This window comes from Adiantum capillus-veneris, chromosome 23 (assembly GCF_014529385.1).
Source record: "Adiantum capillus-veneris isolate H3 chromosome 23, ASM1452938v2, whole genome shotgun sequence".
NCBI lineage: Eukaryota > Viridiplantae > Streptophyta > Polypodiopsida > Polypodiales > Pteridaceae > Adiantum > Adiantum capillus-veneris.
Window position 1 is genome coordinate 133779520 of NC_140953.1, and position 18671 is coordinate 133798190.

General features: G+C 45.5%; 1 protein-coding gene across 1 annotated transcript in view; it reads right to left on the reverse strand.

Moving 5' to 3' along the window:
• Positions 1 to 18000, reverse strand: part of ABCD1 (peroxisomal ABC transporter 1) — a 66515-nt gene extending 48515 nt beyond the window's left edge. The window contains exons 1-2 of the mRNA XM_086496678.1: positions 17737 to 18000; positions 314 to 392 (exon numbers count right to left, since the gene is read on the reverse strand). Coding sequence (XP_086352804.1) covers positions 314 to 363 — 50 coding nt within the window. The 5' untranslated portion in view covers positions 364 to 392; positions 17737 to 18000. The remainder of the gene's footprint in view (positions 1 to 313; positions 393 to 17736) is intronic.
• Between the last annotated feature and the right edge of the window lie 671 nt (positions 18001 to 18671).

Here is an 18671-nt window from a genome sequence, read left to right on the forward strand (position 1 = left end):
GATTCAAAAGGCTTTGAGACAGTGGAGGGTTCCAGTTTTTTGAATTGAAGAGGTTTACTTTAAGGTTTTCCTTCTGAAAATAAAGGCACATGCCACAATTCTAATATTGAAAGACATTTATAGAATATAAAGATGACACCATCATTGAGAAAAGATAAAACATTTTGTGCTGCTTAATACACGAAGACATGCATGTCTCACCGTGTAGCTTCTAAAGAAATAACCTGGATGTACGCAACCTCCAGTTTCGGTTTGCAATCGGAACACGGGAAAGGAAAGAGCAAACCATTTATGGGCTAGCTCTGACACATACCTTCTATGAGGAGGCTGCTGGAACGTCTTCAAAAGCTGCAACGATGCCATTATGAGCTAGCTATACTAGTATTTAATACCTGCAAGTGGACCAAAGAGAAATTAATACAGTACGCCAGGTTAACCAGTCACAAAGTTTTGCAAGTTTGATATTAAATTTAAGCAGAATTCAGACAAATTTACTGTTGGCCTTGGAATTCTAGATATGGCCGCAACCAAAAATCGAGACGTTGGTAACTCTGTGCAATGCTAGCACCAAGGCAGCTACCAATATCTTCAAGTTAGTACCAGAGATAGAAATGGAGCTCCCCCACTCCAAAGTTTCCTCTAAAGTGTGAAGCTTTCCTTTAAGTTCACGTGTCCAAGTGCTAAGTTGTTTCCAGTTGTTATTTTCCGTCACCACGCGGTACCCTTCCGATTGCAGTGGTATCAGAGAGCTCAGCAGTTTGCTTTTCTGACAAGCTGATCTTAAATCAGCATACAATTGGAAGCTATGGATTTGGATGAGTTTTGCAGTTTCTCGTCAACAAGTTGCAACATTTGCTTTCGAAGCATCCTCGGCACAGTCTACAATTTTACAGAATTTACAATAGCTCTCAAATTTCACGATGCCTCATGTGCTACCTCCTCTGTCACAAAATTGATGACGTGGCAAACTGGCTGGACGAACAAAGAGCTGACATGGCCAAAACTTCCGTACATGCTGATATGACAATTCCGTAAAACGCAGGCACCAGCTTTTGGGGCCGGCCTGTTTTAGGGGTCCTAGTTTTTGTAACAGTGCCTATTTAAGTGTGCCTTGGGAAAGGCTCTGGTAGATCAGTGTGTGGGCACACAGAGCAGAGCACTCTCCCTAGCAGTTGTACTCTGCTCTTATCAATGCAAAAAGTGGGCCAGGAATGAAAGCATGCGATAGGCCAACATCCAGCCAACGCTCCAATCATATGGGTTTACAATCCAGATCCGCAACTAAGGAGCATCATCACATGAGAAAATGGGTCCACGACAGTGAAGGAGACTCTGATGACAGCAACCATGTGAACACCTGCTATAGAATCCTGGTAGAGGAAGCAGTGAGACAACCACGACAAACAACCTCAAAGGCTCAACCAAAACAACAAGAAGAAAAAAGGAAAAAGCAAAAACAAAACCAGACATGAGAAAGCAAACAAAAAACGTGCTCTAAGGACAAATTTCATCCACGTGCATCCACCCACCCACCCACCCGAAAGTAAGTCTTCAAAGTATACAAAGGAATCAAAACACACAGAGAAAACAAACCTTGCTTCACACACACACACACACACACCACGCACATACGCACACACCTCACATACACTCAAGCAAGCAAAGACATAAAAGCAAAGATAAATCAAGAAACAAGAAAACAAAAGAGGCAAAGAAAAGATGAAGAAAAGCAAACCCACCACATGACAAGATCCAAAGAGCTAGTAAGACCAGCAAAGTGACCAGATGTTTGAACAACTGTAAGGGCATCAACATCACCAAGAAAACCACCAACTACCGCTCAATATGGGGTTCCAATGCTTGAAGAGTTCACTGCAGGCCCCCCAGGAGCATATCTGGGGACTACCTCCAAGTCGTTGCGTTTACACAGGAGGAAATGGATGAGATCATCGATGACGAGGGAGGCAAGGCCGACCAATTGGTTGCAAACAACCTTCCCGCAGGCAGAGATGGCAATCCCGACAAGTTCCAGGCTAGGTCAATCCCGACAAAGGGTGGCCACCTAAAAGAAGGGGTAGAGCTGTGCCATGGAATGGTGGATGGCGGTAAAAACTCGAACGAATGGAGCAGCAGATGGGATGCGTGATAGAAACAGCTGGGTGGTTCAGCAGGCCAGGCCTGCCTAGTGTATAATAGACTTGGACACTCCAAGCCGGAGATTTACAGCAACAACGTGAAGGAAACTAAAAACAACTCAACAGAACTGAAAAATAGAGAGAGAGAGAGAGAGAGAGAGAGATGTTATAATGAAATGTTATATTAACATCTTCAAAAGGCCAAAGTGACCTATGAGACCAGAAAGTTACAATGTGGTGGATCTGATACAAGGTCAGAGTTAAAAAAATGACAAAATAAAATACTATGGAATCCTAAACTGCTAGGTGTGAGCTAAGCAGCTAGGTGGGATAGCTAAATCACAAAAGATCCAACATCGATCGCTGGCGGATCTCATCAATCTCCTCCATGGTTAGTAGCTTGACCGGGCACGTGCATGTCGGGCCAAAGTGATCTTAATCCTCTGATGCAGCCTCCGTCGATGCTGTGTAGTCCTCCGTAGTCGTGGGCGTCTAGATCTCCCTAGCTCGGTCGCTCGGTCGATCAGTGTGCCTCTGGTGTGAGGCGACGAGCTCTCCTGTGGTAGTAGCTCCTCCGGGTGTCCAGTGTCTGTTCTAAAGAAGTATGTGATCCGTCTCTGAGACTCGCTACCCTCTCCCCTCATCAGGCTCTCTCTGTGTCTGCGCAGCTCGAGCAAAAACAGACCCAAGCATCTCTTATCCTCGTATCGCATGACTCTCAAGAGTGGTCCGAAGCCCTCTCTAAACAAGCAGTGGAAGCGGCCACGTATCTCGTAGTAGACGGGGCAGTGGCAAGTGTAGTGCAACTCTGTCTCAAGATTCATGTCACACAGGAGGCATGTCCTGGCCTCTGCCGGTACTCCACTGTATCTCCTAGTCTCAATCCGCAGCTGGTGTGAAGATGTGCATATCTGGCCAGTAGCACATCGTATCCCATGAGACAGGTGGGTGTCCATGTATCTGGGCCTCATCACAAAACCGTCCTCCATAAGCTGGAGAAGATGCTCTTTGTAGAAAGTCATCTTCGTGCCCAACTCCTATGCTGGCTGTATCCATGTCCTCCTGGTGACTAGCTGAGTCGGGTCCTGGCGGATGAGCTTGGTGATTTCGGACTGTGTAAAGAGTCAGAGAGGGTGCATCTAGTGAGTACTAGAAGGGGGGCAATCTGTCTATGCTAAACCCATGCGCCTGAACCATGATGTCATCTCCCCATACTAGAATGCTATATCTACCTGCATGGCTAACTGTCGAGAGGACTCGAGTGCAAGGCGGGCATATCTGTCTCTGAGAAGTTCCCACGTGCGGTGTATGAAGGAGAGAGATCTGTTGAGCGCCTCCACCACTAGTGGGGGGGGCAACTAGCTCTGCCCAGATAATGGCACGTGCTATTGAAGCCTTGGCTCTAATGAGCCGCGAGATCATAGAGACTAGAGGCTTCTCCATGTCCCCCCATCCATCAATGCGACCTGTCCTCCCGTGATGGTCCAATGAAGGTCCCTAGATCTCAGCTCCATAGAGCAATGCAGAAGCCACCAAAGTGTCAAAGAGCCAGAGCTTCATCCGAGGCTCCTGAAACTGAACATGTGAACACATCCTCTCCAATCTACCCAATGCTGCGTGGGCTCTGGTCAGTCTAGTCTCTGCTGCTCTCCTCAATGAAAATGCTGGTCCACTGAAAACCACTCCAAGGTAAGTGTAAGCATCTGTATACTCCACTGCCTCCTGGCCGTATGTGAATGCGGGCGCTAACCTCCTAATCCACTGTGGGGTGGTATTAAATACCATGACCTTGGTTTTACCAAGGTTGATAGACAAACCACTTTCATGGGCGAACCTATGCACATCCCCTCCGGAGAGTCAGAGATCAACACAATATCATCAGCATATAACAATAGTGGAATCCATGTCGCTGCCAGCTGTGCACCTCTATCACCATCTCTCTCAATGTAGTCAGAAACCTCATCCACATACATACCAAATAGAGTAGGAGAGAGCGGGCAACCCTGCTTCACTCCAATAGTGGAGTGAACCGCTGTAGATAGGCCCTCTTGAGGTGCGTACATGCCCCACTACTGACCTGTATAATTGCACGACCCCCAAATAAGCTCTCTGGGTACTCCCATCTCGTGTAATTTGCGCATCAATCTAGCTCTGGGTATTGTGTCAAATGCTTTGCGGAAGTCCACAAAGCTACAATAGATCCGTCTCCCATGTGATCTGCCCTCCTCAATGATGGCTTTGAGTGTCAAGATATGGTCAAGAGTAGAAAAAACTCTCCTAAACCCTACCTGCCTGGCTGCGCGTATCCTCTCTCTCTCAGTCCATCTGCTCAGCTGCTGCTCAAGAATACACAGCCCCAAAAGCTTGAAAATCAAAAGCATGTTCTCTCTCTCACAAGCTCTCTTGAGCAAATAAAGAAAAAGCTCTCTTTCTCAGCTGCCTTGCGTAGCCAAAAAGCAGCCCAAAATCTGTCGTGCTGCCACGTGGCTAATTGTCCGCAAATGGCGCCACGTTTTCCGCCGTGAATCCCGGAGAGCCGTAAGCTGCCTACCACGTCAGCATTTCAGCGGGGGTTCCTGCAAGAGAGGGTGTGTGTGTGTGTGAACTGGGCAGCCACGTCACCAGTTTGTGACATACCCCCCTCTTGAAAGCATTGTAATCGCCCTCAATTACGCCTGCAAAACAGACAAAAGCCATAAACTATCTTAGCAGACACTGACTGTTAGTACCGACGCACTAGGAGACAGTCACATCACAGGACATCACATGACAAATCACATTCAAAATTCAATCGGATCTCAGACCATGATTTTATCGGCAATGCAATTAGCAATCGCATCTAGATCCACTCAGGACCTCATAGATGCCCGATTGACTAATCCCTATCGCAACCATGTCTATCGAGATCATTCAGACCAAAATGTTGCAATCATTTCGTCTATCAGTTCGTGCACTTAAACAAGTCGAGAACAAATCAGTATCATATTATCGGGAATTCCAATTCATAAAGTCATTACAGCAGAATACTGTCAACTCTCAGTATCCCTGAAGCCCAAAGAGACATCAGTGACTCTAGTATCAAAAATCGAGGCATCTGTTGACAAAGGAGCAGAGTAACTCACCTCTTTGCATACCCACTGCACCAGATATCCGGCCAAGCTGAATTCGGGGTTCCATTTGAAATAGATTATGCTAAACCAAAAGCTTCAAGGTAAAGATTCACAATCTGAGGAGTATCTGTTAGGTCCTCCTCCTCCATCCACTTCGCATCCAATGCAGGATAGTTCTTGAATTTAACCAAGAACCGCCTTATCACTTTACCCTTAATCTTTTTGTCTTTATGTGCCAATATCTGTTCGAGAACAAGGATCTCCTTGTTTTCTTTCACTTCGGGTTGCTCATTAGGCTCCCCATCTTCGGGCACATCGCCTTTAAAAGGCTTCATGAGACTCACATAAAAAGCATTGTGAATCCTCCAATTGTCGGGCAGCTTCAGTCGAAAGGAGACATCATTTATCTTTTCGGAGATCTGGAAAGGTCCGTAGTATCGCATACTAAGCTTTGGATAAAGCCTCTCCTTTCCCTTTTTCTTTCTCAGGCGTGCCTTCTCGAAACGTAAGAGCACCCAATCGTTCTCCTTCAATTTCAAATTGCGAAGATGGCGATCTGCTGCCTTTGTCTGTCTTTTTTGAGATTTCTACAAAGCCTTGCGGACCTTGGCAAAAGCCGTGTCCAAGTCACGCGTGTACTCATCGGCTTCAAAAATCTTATCTTTCGTGCTTAGGAAGAGGGTGGAACCTTCACAGCACCTTCAATAATCTCAAATGGCGCCTTCCCCGTCGAAGAGTGTACCGTGTTGTTGTTGGCAAATTCCACCAAAGGTAAGTACTTTTCCCATTGAATCTTCTGATCCGAGATGTAAGACTTTAATAAATCTAGTAACACTGAATTGGCAATCTCAGATTGCCCTCAGTCTGCGGGTGGAAAGATGACGAGAGCTGCAACCGTGTGCCAATGTTCTTCCAAATAGCCTTCCAAAACAAACTCGTGAATCTGGGGTCCCTGTCGGAGACAATCGTCTCGGGCATGCCATGTAATCTGAAGATCTGGGCCACAAACAGTCTCGCTAAGTGATCCGGCTTGACTGTTTTCTTCACTGGAATGAAATGGGCTTGCTTGCTAAATCTGTCAAGAACAGTCCAGATACCATCATGACCACTCTGTATTCTCGGGAGATCAAAAATGAAATCCATTGCAATACTTTCCCAAGGGCGGGTGGGTATGGGCAAAGGCTGTAACAATCCCTGTGCTTTATGCCTGTCAAACTTGACCTTCTAGCATACCAAGAAACTACGCACAAACTCGTCTACATCCTTCTTGAGTCTCGGCCAAAAGAAGTATCTCTCTACCCCTTTCAAGGTGGTAGCAATGCCACGGTGACCCATAAAAGGTGGACAGTGGCATTCGGTCATAACCTTTTTCCTCAACGGCTGTGTAACATGGTTTTCCTCATCAAGTAGCCATCCCGAATGGAATATCCCGCTACTGTCTCCCCCCATGTGAAAATGTCTGCAAAATCTATATCTGTGGCATACTGGTCGACCATATCCTCGAAGCTCCTATGATGTATTGCGGAAATAGCCAGAACTAACCGCTTTCGAGACAAAGCATCTGCCACCAAATTCTTATATGGATAATCTGGAAGTAAAACTGTGACAAGATGTTCACCCACCGCATCTGCTTTTCCGATAGTTGCTTCTGTGACAAGAAGTAGATGGTTTGTGAAGACAGTAAAATCCGCTCTGAGTAGGTAATGTCGCCACTGAGTAAGAGCATGGATAACCGCCCAAAGCTCTTTCTCATAAATCTATGCTGTCAATTCCGGCCTTGAGAACAGTCGGTTCTCGTAGGCAATGACATGGCCTTCTTGCATTAAGACCGCACCCAGACTATGACCACAAGCATCACAATATACTTCAAATGACTTCTACAAGTCCGGTAAAGTCAAAATTGGTCCTGTAGTCAATTTCTCTTTCAATGTCTGAAAGGCAGTCACCTCTGTGGGTCCCCACGAGAAAGGGACTCCTTTCTTTGCAAAGGGGAAGCAACCTCTGCAAACTTTCTAATGAACCGTCTATAGTACGAACACAAGCCCAAGAAGCTTCTAACTTCATGGACATTCTTCAAATCGGGCCAATCACAGATAGTCTCTATCTTGGCCGGGTCCATCTGCACTCCTGCTACTGAGACAATGTGTCCCAAAAAGTGTATCTCTGGTAGGAAAAATTCACTTTTCTTCGCATTAATCACCAACTTGTGATCTCGTAATGCTTAAAAGACCTGAAGCAGATGTTCTCTATGTTCTGTCTCATCCTTGGAGAAAACAATGATGTCGTCAAAGAAAGTGCCAACAAATAGTCTGTACTCTCGAAAAATCCTGTCCATCATCCGGTTAAATGTTGCAGGAGCATTGGTTAGGCCAAAAGGCATCACCAAAAACTCAAATAACCCAAAAGTCGTCCGAAAAGCTGTCTTGTAGACGTCTCCCAGCACAATTCGGATCTAATGATATCCGCTCTTCAAGTCGATCCTGCTAAAACACGAGGATCCCTGTAGTCGGTCAAGAATATCATCGGTCCTAGGAATCGGAAATCTGTTCTTGATCGTGATTTTGTTGAGAGCTCTATAATCGATGTAGTACGGTGAAGTACTAGGCTGGACAAGACCCTTTTCCAAGAGGTCTTTCACTCAGTTCATAATTTCTTCATTCTGGGCTCGACTCACAAGGTAAGGTGGCCGGTTCGAGGGTGTGCTTCCAGGTATCAGATCAATGGTATGGTCCTCAAGACGAGCGGGTGGTAACTCGCCTGGCAGGCCCTCTGAGAAGCAATCGGCACGAGTGTAGAGAAAATCTTGTCGTTCTTTATCAAGTTCAGACATATTTGTCCTATTCTCATCATTCATCTCTCTCAAAAGTTCGAGTAAACAAACAAACTAGATTTCATTAATTTTGAAACGGCCGAAGCCGATACAATAGGGACAGACTCGCCCTTAAGTTTTACATCTAGTACAATGATTATGTCCTTCTCTGTAGTCAAAGTCGCTTTTCTCGCCCGATAGTCGACCACGGTATTGTTCTTGTGGTACCAGGGAGTTCCCAAGAGGACATCACAACCTTCCAAAGGTAGTCCTCATGTCCCAAATACCCCTGACAATGCAACCGAAGTTTGCCAATGACAGGTGTAATGGCTACGTCCCTGCCGGCTGCCGCTTGAACTGCCTCTGCTAGTAGTCCCATCCGATCAGGTGTGATCTCGAGCCGCGCCGCCAGTTTAGGTGAAATGAAGTTGGCCTTGGCTCCTCCATCAAAGAAGATCAGGGCTTCTTGGTCTTTCACTTTGCCCCATGCTCGGCAAAGTTTTGTACTCTCGTCCATCGTGCTTGGGTCAGTACCCACGCAATCTGGAACCAGTCATGTTTTCATCTTGCCGTTTCGTCCACGTTCCTCAGCTGCTCTCGAACCCTCATGCATGTATTCATCCTTGTCGCTTTGTTCTTTCGGTGCCTTTTTAGGGCACTTCGCGGAGGGGTGCCCAGTTTCCCTGCATCCAAAGCACTTCCCCTCCTTGATGTAGAGAGCTCTCTCGCGAGGAGTGAGTTTGGGTCGTGCATCCTTTTCTTTCTTTTCTGGATTGCTCTTCCTCTTTCTACTTTCATTGTTCGAACTCTGTTTGGTCCTTTGCGTCATGATTTCATCTGTGGGGTAGGTCAAACTGCCTGAATGAATAGCAAAACCCCATTTCGCATGACTCATCAATTCCTGAATGGAATCAGACTTTTGTCCTAAGTAGTGATCTCGGATCTCTGTAGGAAGTCCCAAGGTAAACCGCTCAATCTGTTCTTTGAACGAGATCTTCTTAAATGAAGAGGCTGGTAGAAAAGAGCTCCAAAATCTCTCACAAAATACGTTCAATGTATCCTTCTTGGTCATCCGAAGATGGTTCCAAGCAGTTCGTATAACGCGTTCGTACTCTCGAGTCACCCAACAAGAAATAAAAAGCCTTTTAAATTTCAGCCATTTAACTGGTGCTGTCTTGTTCAATAGAAGCGTGGACCACCAAGTTCGAGCATTTCCCTTGAAGTGAGAAGTAGCCCTCCGCATCTTGGAGTGCTCTCAGTAACGCCCTCTAGAGAAAGCTATGTCAAACTGCTGTATGAAAGCCAAAGCCTTTGAAGCATCTCTATAACCAGAAACCATATCAAATTTAATTGACTGTCCACCTTCTTTGAACTCTCGGACTTTCTTGCTTTTATCTTCCAGAAAGTCATACTGGTTGGATTTATAAAAATTCTTCTTCTTTGCATAAAAGCTGATGTCGTCAAAGTCCGAACTATTCGAAGACGAGTCCTCTGTAGAACTACCAACAATTGGGCGAGGTTTAGACTTCTTTGCTTTTTTCTTACCCTTTCCGAAGCTTTGCTTTTTGCTTTGCTTTTTGCCTTTTCTGTCTTCTTCGCTCGAGTCAGAGGAGCTAGAAGAACTCGAAGAAGAAGAAGAAGAAGAACTGGGCACTCCTTCAAATCAAACACGCTTCTTCTGCTCTCTTGCCGATGCAAATGTAGACTGACGACCCAAATAACCCGGGAAGTCAGTTCCTTTCTTCTGCTTTTTGTCGTGCTTTTCTACTTTGTTTGTGTCACATGACACATCCATCCCTATGTGTCCGTGGACAAGCTAGAGCATGACTAGGGTTCAGTTCAGTCAAGTCAGTCTAGAATAGACAGTGATATGGCACTTTTGTGAGTGTTCGCAGACCGTGCATGTCCAGACACTTAGATTAGATGCATATCCTCTGGTTGCACAAAGCATAAACATCAGATTACAGTCCAAATCCATCAGGAGCATTTTTACAATGCATAGACCTATTTTCCCTATTTTTGACATTTTTCACTTATTATTTTTAAGTGACTTGTTGGAAAGTAGGTAGGGCAATTTTGCTAAGTTGTATAAATAGAAACCTAGCGCTAACACTTTCTGACAGAAGAGGCAGTAGGAGCACCTTGCTCAACAGGCAACTTCTCAGCAAGACCAACCCCGCGACAACTCTGGCGTTTTCTCTCACCAGAAGGCCTAGCGTTTTTGTATCAGATCAGCCAACGTTTTTGCACTTGCAAATTCCCGGCCACAGAAGACAGCAGATAAGCCTAACGTTAGCAAATTCCCCACAGAAGACAACAAATTCCCTGGCGTTAGCAGATTCCACCGCAGATAGCAATTTTCAGCCCTAGCGTTTTTGAATCAACTTGAGACCATCACCGTTTTGAAGATCTTCACGACAAGACCTCTGACAGCATCAACGTTTTCAGTTTTCAGCACTCAGTACCCGCAGTAGAACCCTCAAACCTCGCATATCTCACCTTCCCGCAGCAGATCCTCGCGCACAATCACATCAACGAGCGTTTGCAGTTTCAGCCCGGAAAATGCAGATTTCAGCATCTACATTTTCAGGACGTCGTCGTTGCATTATCGTCATTGATATCGTCATCGACATAGAGTCAGAATTCAACAGATAGGAGATTTGCAGATTTTAGCCTTGGCATTTTCAGATTTTAAACGTCTCATCGTCGTCGACATCGTCGGCAAGTCCAAGCATTGTAGAGATTTGTGCAATCAATAGTAGACCGCTCTCGCCATAGAGAGTGGGGCCTTCGGAGGAGGGTGACAACTTTTATGGTGTCGTATCTTCTCTCTCTATATCTCAGTCTCAGCACCTTCATTCACAGTGTTCACCACTTTGTCTGTGTCCATTCCACTCTCTCACTAAAGGAACGAAAGGCTCTCCCTTTCGTAAGTAAAAGGAACCTTGAGCACAGTTCGGAGCACTCATCTTGAGCAAAGTTCAACATTCACTTCCGCTACACCTAACATTGGTATCAAAGCTTTGGCAGTGTTCTGTATAACTCGAGGAAAGAACCACAGAACTTTTTTTGCTTATTGCGGTCGCATGTAACCCAAGTCCTCTTGGGAGTGTCGATTCCTAATCGTGTTTTTGAAGAGTGACAGGTAACCCAAGAAAGAAGGGCTTGTCCAGCCTCCCCTTGTGCCTCTTTTCACTCATTGAGAGCGGACCGTGCACTTAGCGGCCGGCCAATCGACGTGAGGTGGGAAAAAGCAACCTTGGTGTGAGCGGCAGGACGCCAAGGGGTGCGCCCGGGGAAAAGAGCAAAACTCGGGTGAAGAGAAGATCCTTCTCTAACACTGATTGCAAGCGAAAGAAGAACCTCAAGACCCGCAAGAACCTCAAGAACTCAAAAACCCCAAGAACCAAGACCGCCAAGAATCCAAGTTCCTTGTGAACTTAAGATGGAATGGATACTTCGCTTGGAGGTGATGAGCATGAGAGAGGCGAAGAAGAATTTTTCCCACCAGGAGGTTTTTTCGACCCTCTCCCTTCCCCATCTACGCCAAGGATTGCACTAACTCCTATGAAGGAGTTGCCGCAATTGTTTATGGACAGGAAGTTAGAACACGAAGAAAGAAGGGGCAGCCATAGATCGTGACTACGAAGAAAGAAGGGCAGCCATAGATCGTGAATACGACGCAAGAATGGAAGCCATAGAGCGTGAGCACGAGCGCAAGAACAAAGAAAGACAAGCAAGATTTGATCGCGAGAACAGAGCAAGAATGCAAGAGATGTTGCGACTCTTTTCTCAAGTGCAGGCGCACTTTGCACAGAATCAGGAAAAGGAGACTCTCATGCCTCTACTTCTCCAAAGCAAGACACACATGATTTGCATGATAATGATAAGCATGAAGAATTGCATGACAATGACAAGCATAATGATTTGTATGATCAAGACGTGATTGTTCACAAGGATGATGGTTTAGTTGATACTTTTTCTAGTGAAGCTAACTTCATTGCAGATTCAATCGATCACGAAGAACCGATCTTGGCTCTCAAGTCGAGGTCCAAAGAACCCACACAGGAAGATTCGACCAATCAGGAAGAACCGATCTTGGCTCTCGAGCCTAGGTCCAAAGAATCCCCACAGGAAGTATTATGTGTTCGAATGGTTAGTCAGCACGCATTGTTCGAGTGTTTCATCCGTGCTCGTTTCCTGTATTTTACTCAGCGTCTTTATGTGATCCCATGACATATTGTACGTTGAGCATGTTTCACTCATGAATGAGCACGGATGTATGCAGATTTCTCATGAAAAGCTGAAAAGCATGCATTCAAGGAAGTCACATTCCACGTCTCTTCCTTGGCATGACACAGTCGTAGAAAGAGCACAAGACGAATTGAGCTTCAAGAATCAGCATTTCCATTGTGATTTGCCACGGTTAATTGATTTAGATCGAAAAGTCAAGATTCGACCCCATTGTTTGCGTGTATTTGATGAACGGTTTGACAATCCGTCACTTTGTTCATCTACATTGCATGCACAGTTTTTTCGAAGGAATAGAATTTTTCCACTCACTTTACATGGAATGGGTATGTTCATGTTTTTGTGTTGGAAGTGGTTTCAGGAATTTTCAGCCATGAAGATTCTTGAAGAAGGAAGAAGCATGACTATAGACGAAGTAGAAGCTGGAAGAAGCCATAGAAGATTGTCGCTTTCGGCGCGGCCCAAAGAAGAAGGCATTGCAGACCTTTAAGAAGTTCAAGTATCGCACAACCCACACATCAGAGTGGGCCGGTGAAGAGTCCTTCCCAGGATTCCGGATGTTGTTGGCAATCTCCCTCGACGCCATACAGTTTGGTATCAGTACCTCACTTTGAAAAGAAAAGGAGGGGATGTCAAGTGACACATCCACCCCTATGTGTCCGTGGACAAGCTACAGCATGACCAGGGTTCAGTTCAGTCAAGTCAGTCTAGAATAGACAGTGATATGGCACTTTTGTGAGTCTGTTCGCAGACCGTGCATGTCCAGACACTTAGATTAGATGCATATCCTCTGGTTGCACACAGTATGATCATCAGATTACAATCAGAACCCATCAAGAACATGTTTACAGTGCATAGACCTATTTTCCCTATTTTTGACATTTTTCACTTATTATTTTTAAGTGACTTTTGTTGAAAAGTAGGTAGGGCAATTTTGCTAAGTTGTATAAATAGAAACCTAGCGCTAGCACTTTCTGATAGAAGAGGTAGCAGGAGCACCTTGCTCAACAGGCAACTTCTCAGCAAGACCAACCCCGCGACAACTCTGGTGTTTTCTCTCACTAGAAGGCCTAGCGTTTTTGCATCAAATCAGCCAGCATTTTTGCACTTGCAAAAACCCGGCCACAGAAGACAGCAGATCAGCCTAGCGTTAGCAAATTCCCCACAGAAGACATCAGATTCCCTGGCGTTAGCAGATTTCACCGCAGATAGCAGTTTTCAGTCCTAGCGTTTTTGAATCAACCTGAGACCATCACCGTTTTGCAAATCTTCGCGACAAGACCTCAAACAGCATCAGCATTTTCAGTTTTCAGCACTCAATACCCGCAGTAGAACCCCCAAACCTCGCAGACCTCACCTTCCCGCAGCAGATCCTCACCGCACGGTCACATCAACGAACGTTTGCAGTTTCAGCCCGGAAAACGCAGATTTCAGCATCTGCATTTTCAGCGCGTTGCCGTCGCATCGTCGTCATCGACATAGAGTCAGAATTCAGCAGATAGAAGATTTGCGGATTTCAGCCTTGGCATTTTCAGATTTCAACCGTCTCGTCGTCGTCGACATCGTCGGCAAGTCCAAGCATTGTAGAGATTTGTGCAATCAATAGTAGACCGCTCTCGCCATAGAGAGTGGGGCCTTCGGAGGAGGGTTTGACAACTTTTCTGATGTGGTATTCTTCTCTCTCTATATCTCAGTCTCAGCACCTTCATTCACAGTGTTCACCACTTTGTTTGTGCCCATTGCACTCTCTCACTAAAGGAACAAAAGGCTCTCCCTTACGTAAGTAAAAGGAACCTTGAGCACAGTTCGGAGCACTCATCTTGAGCAAAGTTCAACATTCACTTCTGCAGCACCTAACATTTTGCGCGTCAAAAAGCTGAGAAATCCGTGCATCAACCACCTCTTCTAATTCTTGCTTTGTATACATCCTTGGAGTAGGAGGTTTCTTCAGTGCCCGTTTGAGGGGTGGTTCTGTGGTTTGCCGCCACTGTGAATGCACCTCGTCGAAGGAGGTCTGGTTCATAAATTTTGCAAATTTCGAGTCTTTCGTAAAATTTAGCATCATCTTTGTTGCGTCGCCGATCAATCGTCGACGCTCCATCTCTTCGAGCTCCGCATGGGTAGGCGGAGGCGGACCATACTCCTCACGTGAATCCTCTTCGTGATCTCTTCCCGCATCTCCGGATACAAAGGAAATCGACTGATCTCTGCTTGAATCCATAAGTGCCGCGTAAAAAGGATCGGATTTCCCGATAGAAGAGAAATCAATTGTGCTCTAATACCAGTGTAACAGACTTGGACACTCCAAGTCGAGATTCTACTGCAACACGACAGGAATTCACTTCAAAACAGTTCACAATTGATTCGACACAGCCCGGCGGAGTTCCGTGCCTAGAGATATTGGCCCCAAAGACTAGCGCCCCTTTCGGTATTTCTTTTTGTATTAATATGCAATTCAAAGTACAAGTACAAGGGAGTGGCCGGGACTCACTCTCAGACTCTGCGTCCAGATGCTCTGAGAAGTGAGAGCCTAAGCCACTACTATATAGGTTTACAAGGGATGCTAAAAGCAGAGCCCCAAAAGCTTGAAAATCAAAAGCCTGTTCTCTCTCTCACAAGCTTTCTTGAGCAAATAAAGCAAAAGCTCTTTCTCAGCTGCCTTGCGTAGCCAAAAAGCAGCCCAAAATCTGTCGTACTGCCACGTGGCTAACTGTTCGCAAATGGCGCCGCGTTTTTTGCAGTGAATCCCGGAGAGCAGTACGTTGCCAGCCACATCAGTATTTCAACGGGGGTTCTTGCAAGAGAGGGTGTGTGTGTGTGAACTGGGTAGCCACATCACCAATTTTGTGACAGTCAGAATTTACAAGATTTGCAAATTTCAGCCCCTAGCGTTTTCAGTTTTCAGCCCACCTCGTCGTCATCATCATCGTAGTTGACATCATCGGCAAGTCCATTGCATTTAGACCATTGTACGAGGATTGTACAATCAATAGCATAGACCTCTCTCGCCATAGAGAGTAGGGCCCTTGGAGGAGAGTTTGACAACATTCTAGTGTCGTATTCTTCTCTCTCAGTCTCAGCACCTTCATTCACATTGTTTACCACTTTGTTTCTGATCATTTGCACTCTCTCACTAAAGGGACGGAAGGCTCTCCCTTCCGTAAGTAAAAGGAACCCTTGAGCAGAGTTCGGAGCACTCATCATGAGCAAAGTTCAACATTCACTTCCGCTACACCTTACAAGCACTCACCGCCATTTTCATCCCTCAACACCTTCATCATCAGCACCAGCGTTTTCAGCCTACAACGTCAGATCAGCCCTAGCGTTTTGGATCAGATTCAGCCCGAGCGTTTATGCAGCAAATCAGCCAGCGTTTTTGCATTAGATTCAGCCCCAACGTTTTTACGACAGATCAGGTAGCGTTATTGCATGAAGCATCAGCATGAAGTATTCAGCATTTAGCCATTGTATCAGCATTTGTGCAAGTAATTAAAGCAAGTACTTGCTTTGGCTGTCGTCTCGCTTTTCTCTCTCTTTCTGCCTCTCTCTCTCATTGTTTTCAGTACTCTCAGTTGAAGTAAAGTAACCTTGTGTTTGTGCGAAGTACTAGATCCGAGTTAAAATCCTTAAACCCTTCCGTTGCATCTGACATCCAATGTGGGTTATCCTTCAACATTTTCCGCACGCCCCAATGGAAAAAAACTATGCGCACCATTTCTCATGACTGAGGGTCCCACATATGAGACCATGCGCACCAATGGTCTTCGAACGGAGAAGGAGAATGTAGAACAACAGGAGATGAGTTTCCAAAGATTGTTTGGACACCATGTGCTTCTTATAACCTCGACATTTTGATTGAAGACATTAAAAACTTGATTTGATCAATGACATCTTTTCAAGAGCCAATAGTATAGTAAATTTTATCACCAAGCGGCCCAATATCCTTAGCATGTTCAAGGCGCACAGTGATTATGAACTCTTACCGCCCTCTAGGACATGATTTACATATATGTTCGTTTTGGTGGAGAGGATTAAAAGAGCTCCCTCATGAACAGTGAATGGAAGGCGTGGAATATGAATGCAACATCAAAGTCCCATGCATTTCGCCACATGGTCATCAACGAAAGTCAGTGGCAAGATGCAGAGGCTCTTGTGAAAGTGCTCAGCCCTATCTATAGTGTTTTAAGCCTGACAGATATGGACGACAGCACTATGGGACCTTTGTATGAGTTTATGGACAAAATTGGGGAATCCCTTGATGCACAAACTTCTTTATCACAAGAAAAGTAAATTACTATTCTCTCACTTTTCTTGAACCTCCTAATCTCTAAATCTTAAGATTGATATCTTTGTCTTTGTAGAGTTACAACTGTAAGAGACATATGGAACCGCCAATGGAATTGATTTCTTAGGCTGATTCATGCTGTTAGTCATGTCCTACACTCTTGTCGAGATCAGAGGACCCCTCCGAGAGACTCAACTTCCGCCTCTCTTGGTGGGAGATGTATGGCATTGCTACTCTTGAGTTGGTATGAATCATAAAGAAACAATGATACACAAGATCATCGCTATGGCTTGCATTTTTATCGAGACGCATTGCCATGAGAGTTCTCTCACAAGATTGCAATTCTAGCAACACCACCATCAGGGCTAGAAACCCCACCTTGTTCATAGCGCAGTGCTCCCTTCATCAGCTCTTAGAGTTAGCAAATAGCAGCCTTTCAAAGACGTAAATTAAATCTCTCTCTCTCTCTCTCTCTCTCTCTCTCTCTCTCTCTCTCTCTCTCTCTCTCTCTCTCTCTCTCTCTCTCTCTCTCTCTCTGTTTTTTTTTTTTTTTTGAGGATGGAGGGTGGTTCTCCTTTCTCGTTCTGACAGGTCTAGTAAAAGCAAGAAGAAAAAGCGAGAATAATCCTCCCAAGAGGTGCTTGCTGTTTAAGAGTCTACAACATATCCAGTTTACTCCTCAAGCAAAAAGGGGAGCAACAGTGTAATCAAGCTATGTTTTTCTGCTTTACAGCACAAAATGACAGGAGAAGAGCATGCCAAGAGCATAAAAACTAGCAACCACACATTAACCAGGATTAACCTTCACAAACCGGTATCATCAGGTGCTTACCTCAAGGCCCAGCAGATCTAGTCAAATTACCAGAACCTCAGTCATTGAATTGCAAAGAAGGAGCACAGAATCATGTCTAACAAGAAGTACGCCAGAAAGTATAGCCATGGTCTTAGGCCTTGCCATGCTTGTTAGTATCAAGAACAAATTTTTCTAGCAGTTTCCAAAGGACATCAGATTCATAATGCCAGCAATCAGAGTTTATTAGAGCGAAACACCGATCAGGTCACATAATCAACATAAGCTGAAGGGCTGGCGAAAGTGGCCAGTGCCAGTAAGAGAAATAAGACAGTGGGCGAAGTGAATTGCCTCACCATTTAATAGCTCTTCTCCTTCCCCGTCCAGGGGTAGCCGCAGGTAACAATCCACACGCCATCATGAGTCGAGAAGCTCTTACCCCGCCCAAAGCGCAGAAGGCGGTTCCCTGTGTCTGTGTAAAATCAGGCGCGAGTCGTGGGTATTTAGCACAGAGAGAGGTAGAGAAGAGACGGAAAGCTGACAAGCTCTGCGTGAGGAGGGCGATGGAGACGAGAAAGAGGCAGCAGCGTGGAGCAGTGCTCCACCAAAAAAAAAAAAAAATCTGTACCACTGTGAAATCGAAAAAGGTTCCAAATATGCCAAGTTTTCCCCCTCGACATACCGGTTGTTACGCTAGGTGAAAAGTACAGGCCCTCCATTAAATGTCAATGGTGGGTTTCCTTTTCTACACCAAAGAAAGGACACACACGGTGACACAGCCTTGAGGCAATAGCACTAAGCAGTCTAAGAGCTGTCGAGCGAAGCAAGGCTTACCCCCGCCATTCAAATCTAGCTCCGCGAATATCAACAAAGGTGGGAATTCCTTCTTCTTCCCTGCTAAAGAGAGCTCACGCCCTTGTCCATAGCATGCGAAACTGCGCTGAGATGTACGGTGATTGGACAAATGCCAATACACCAAAATTTAGCTTCTACTTGTTTTGTCTACACCGCTTGCTTTGCATGTTACTTCGTGTGAGACGGAGAAGCTTGAAGGAACAATGCTAGAAAAACATATTATTGCATGGGAGTGCCGGCAGTAAGATGGTGTTGAACCCACATCTTTCTCATTCAACGAAAGGTATGTCAACCACTAAGCTGGCATGGCCTTTGTGAAAGCCGTGAGCATGAGAGCCATTATCAAGGCCCCATTGCACATGTGTGTATTCAACGAGGCAACCACTTGGCTTGAACAGAGCAAAACAACCAAAGATTTGTGTCCATGTATGGCGTT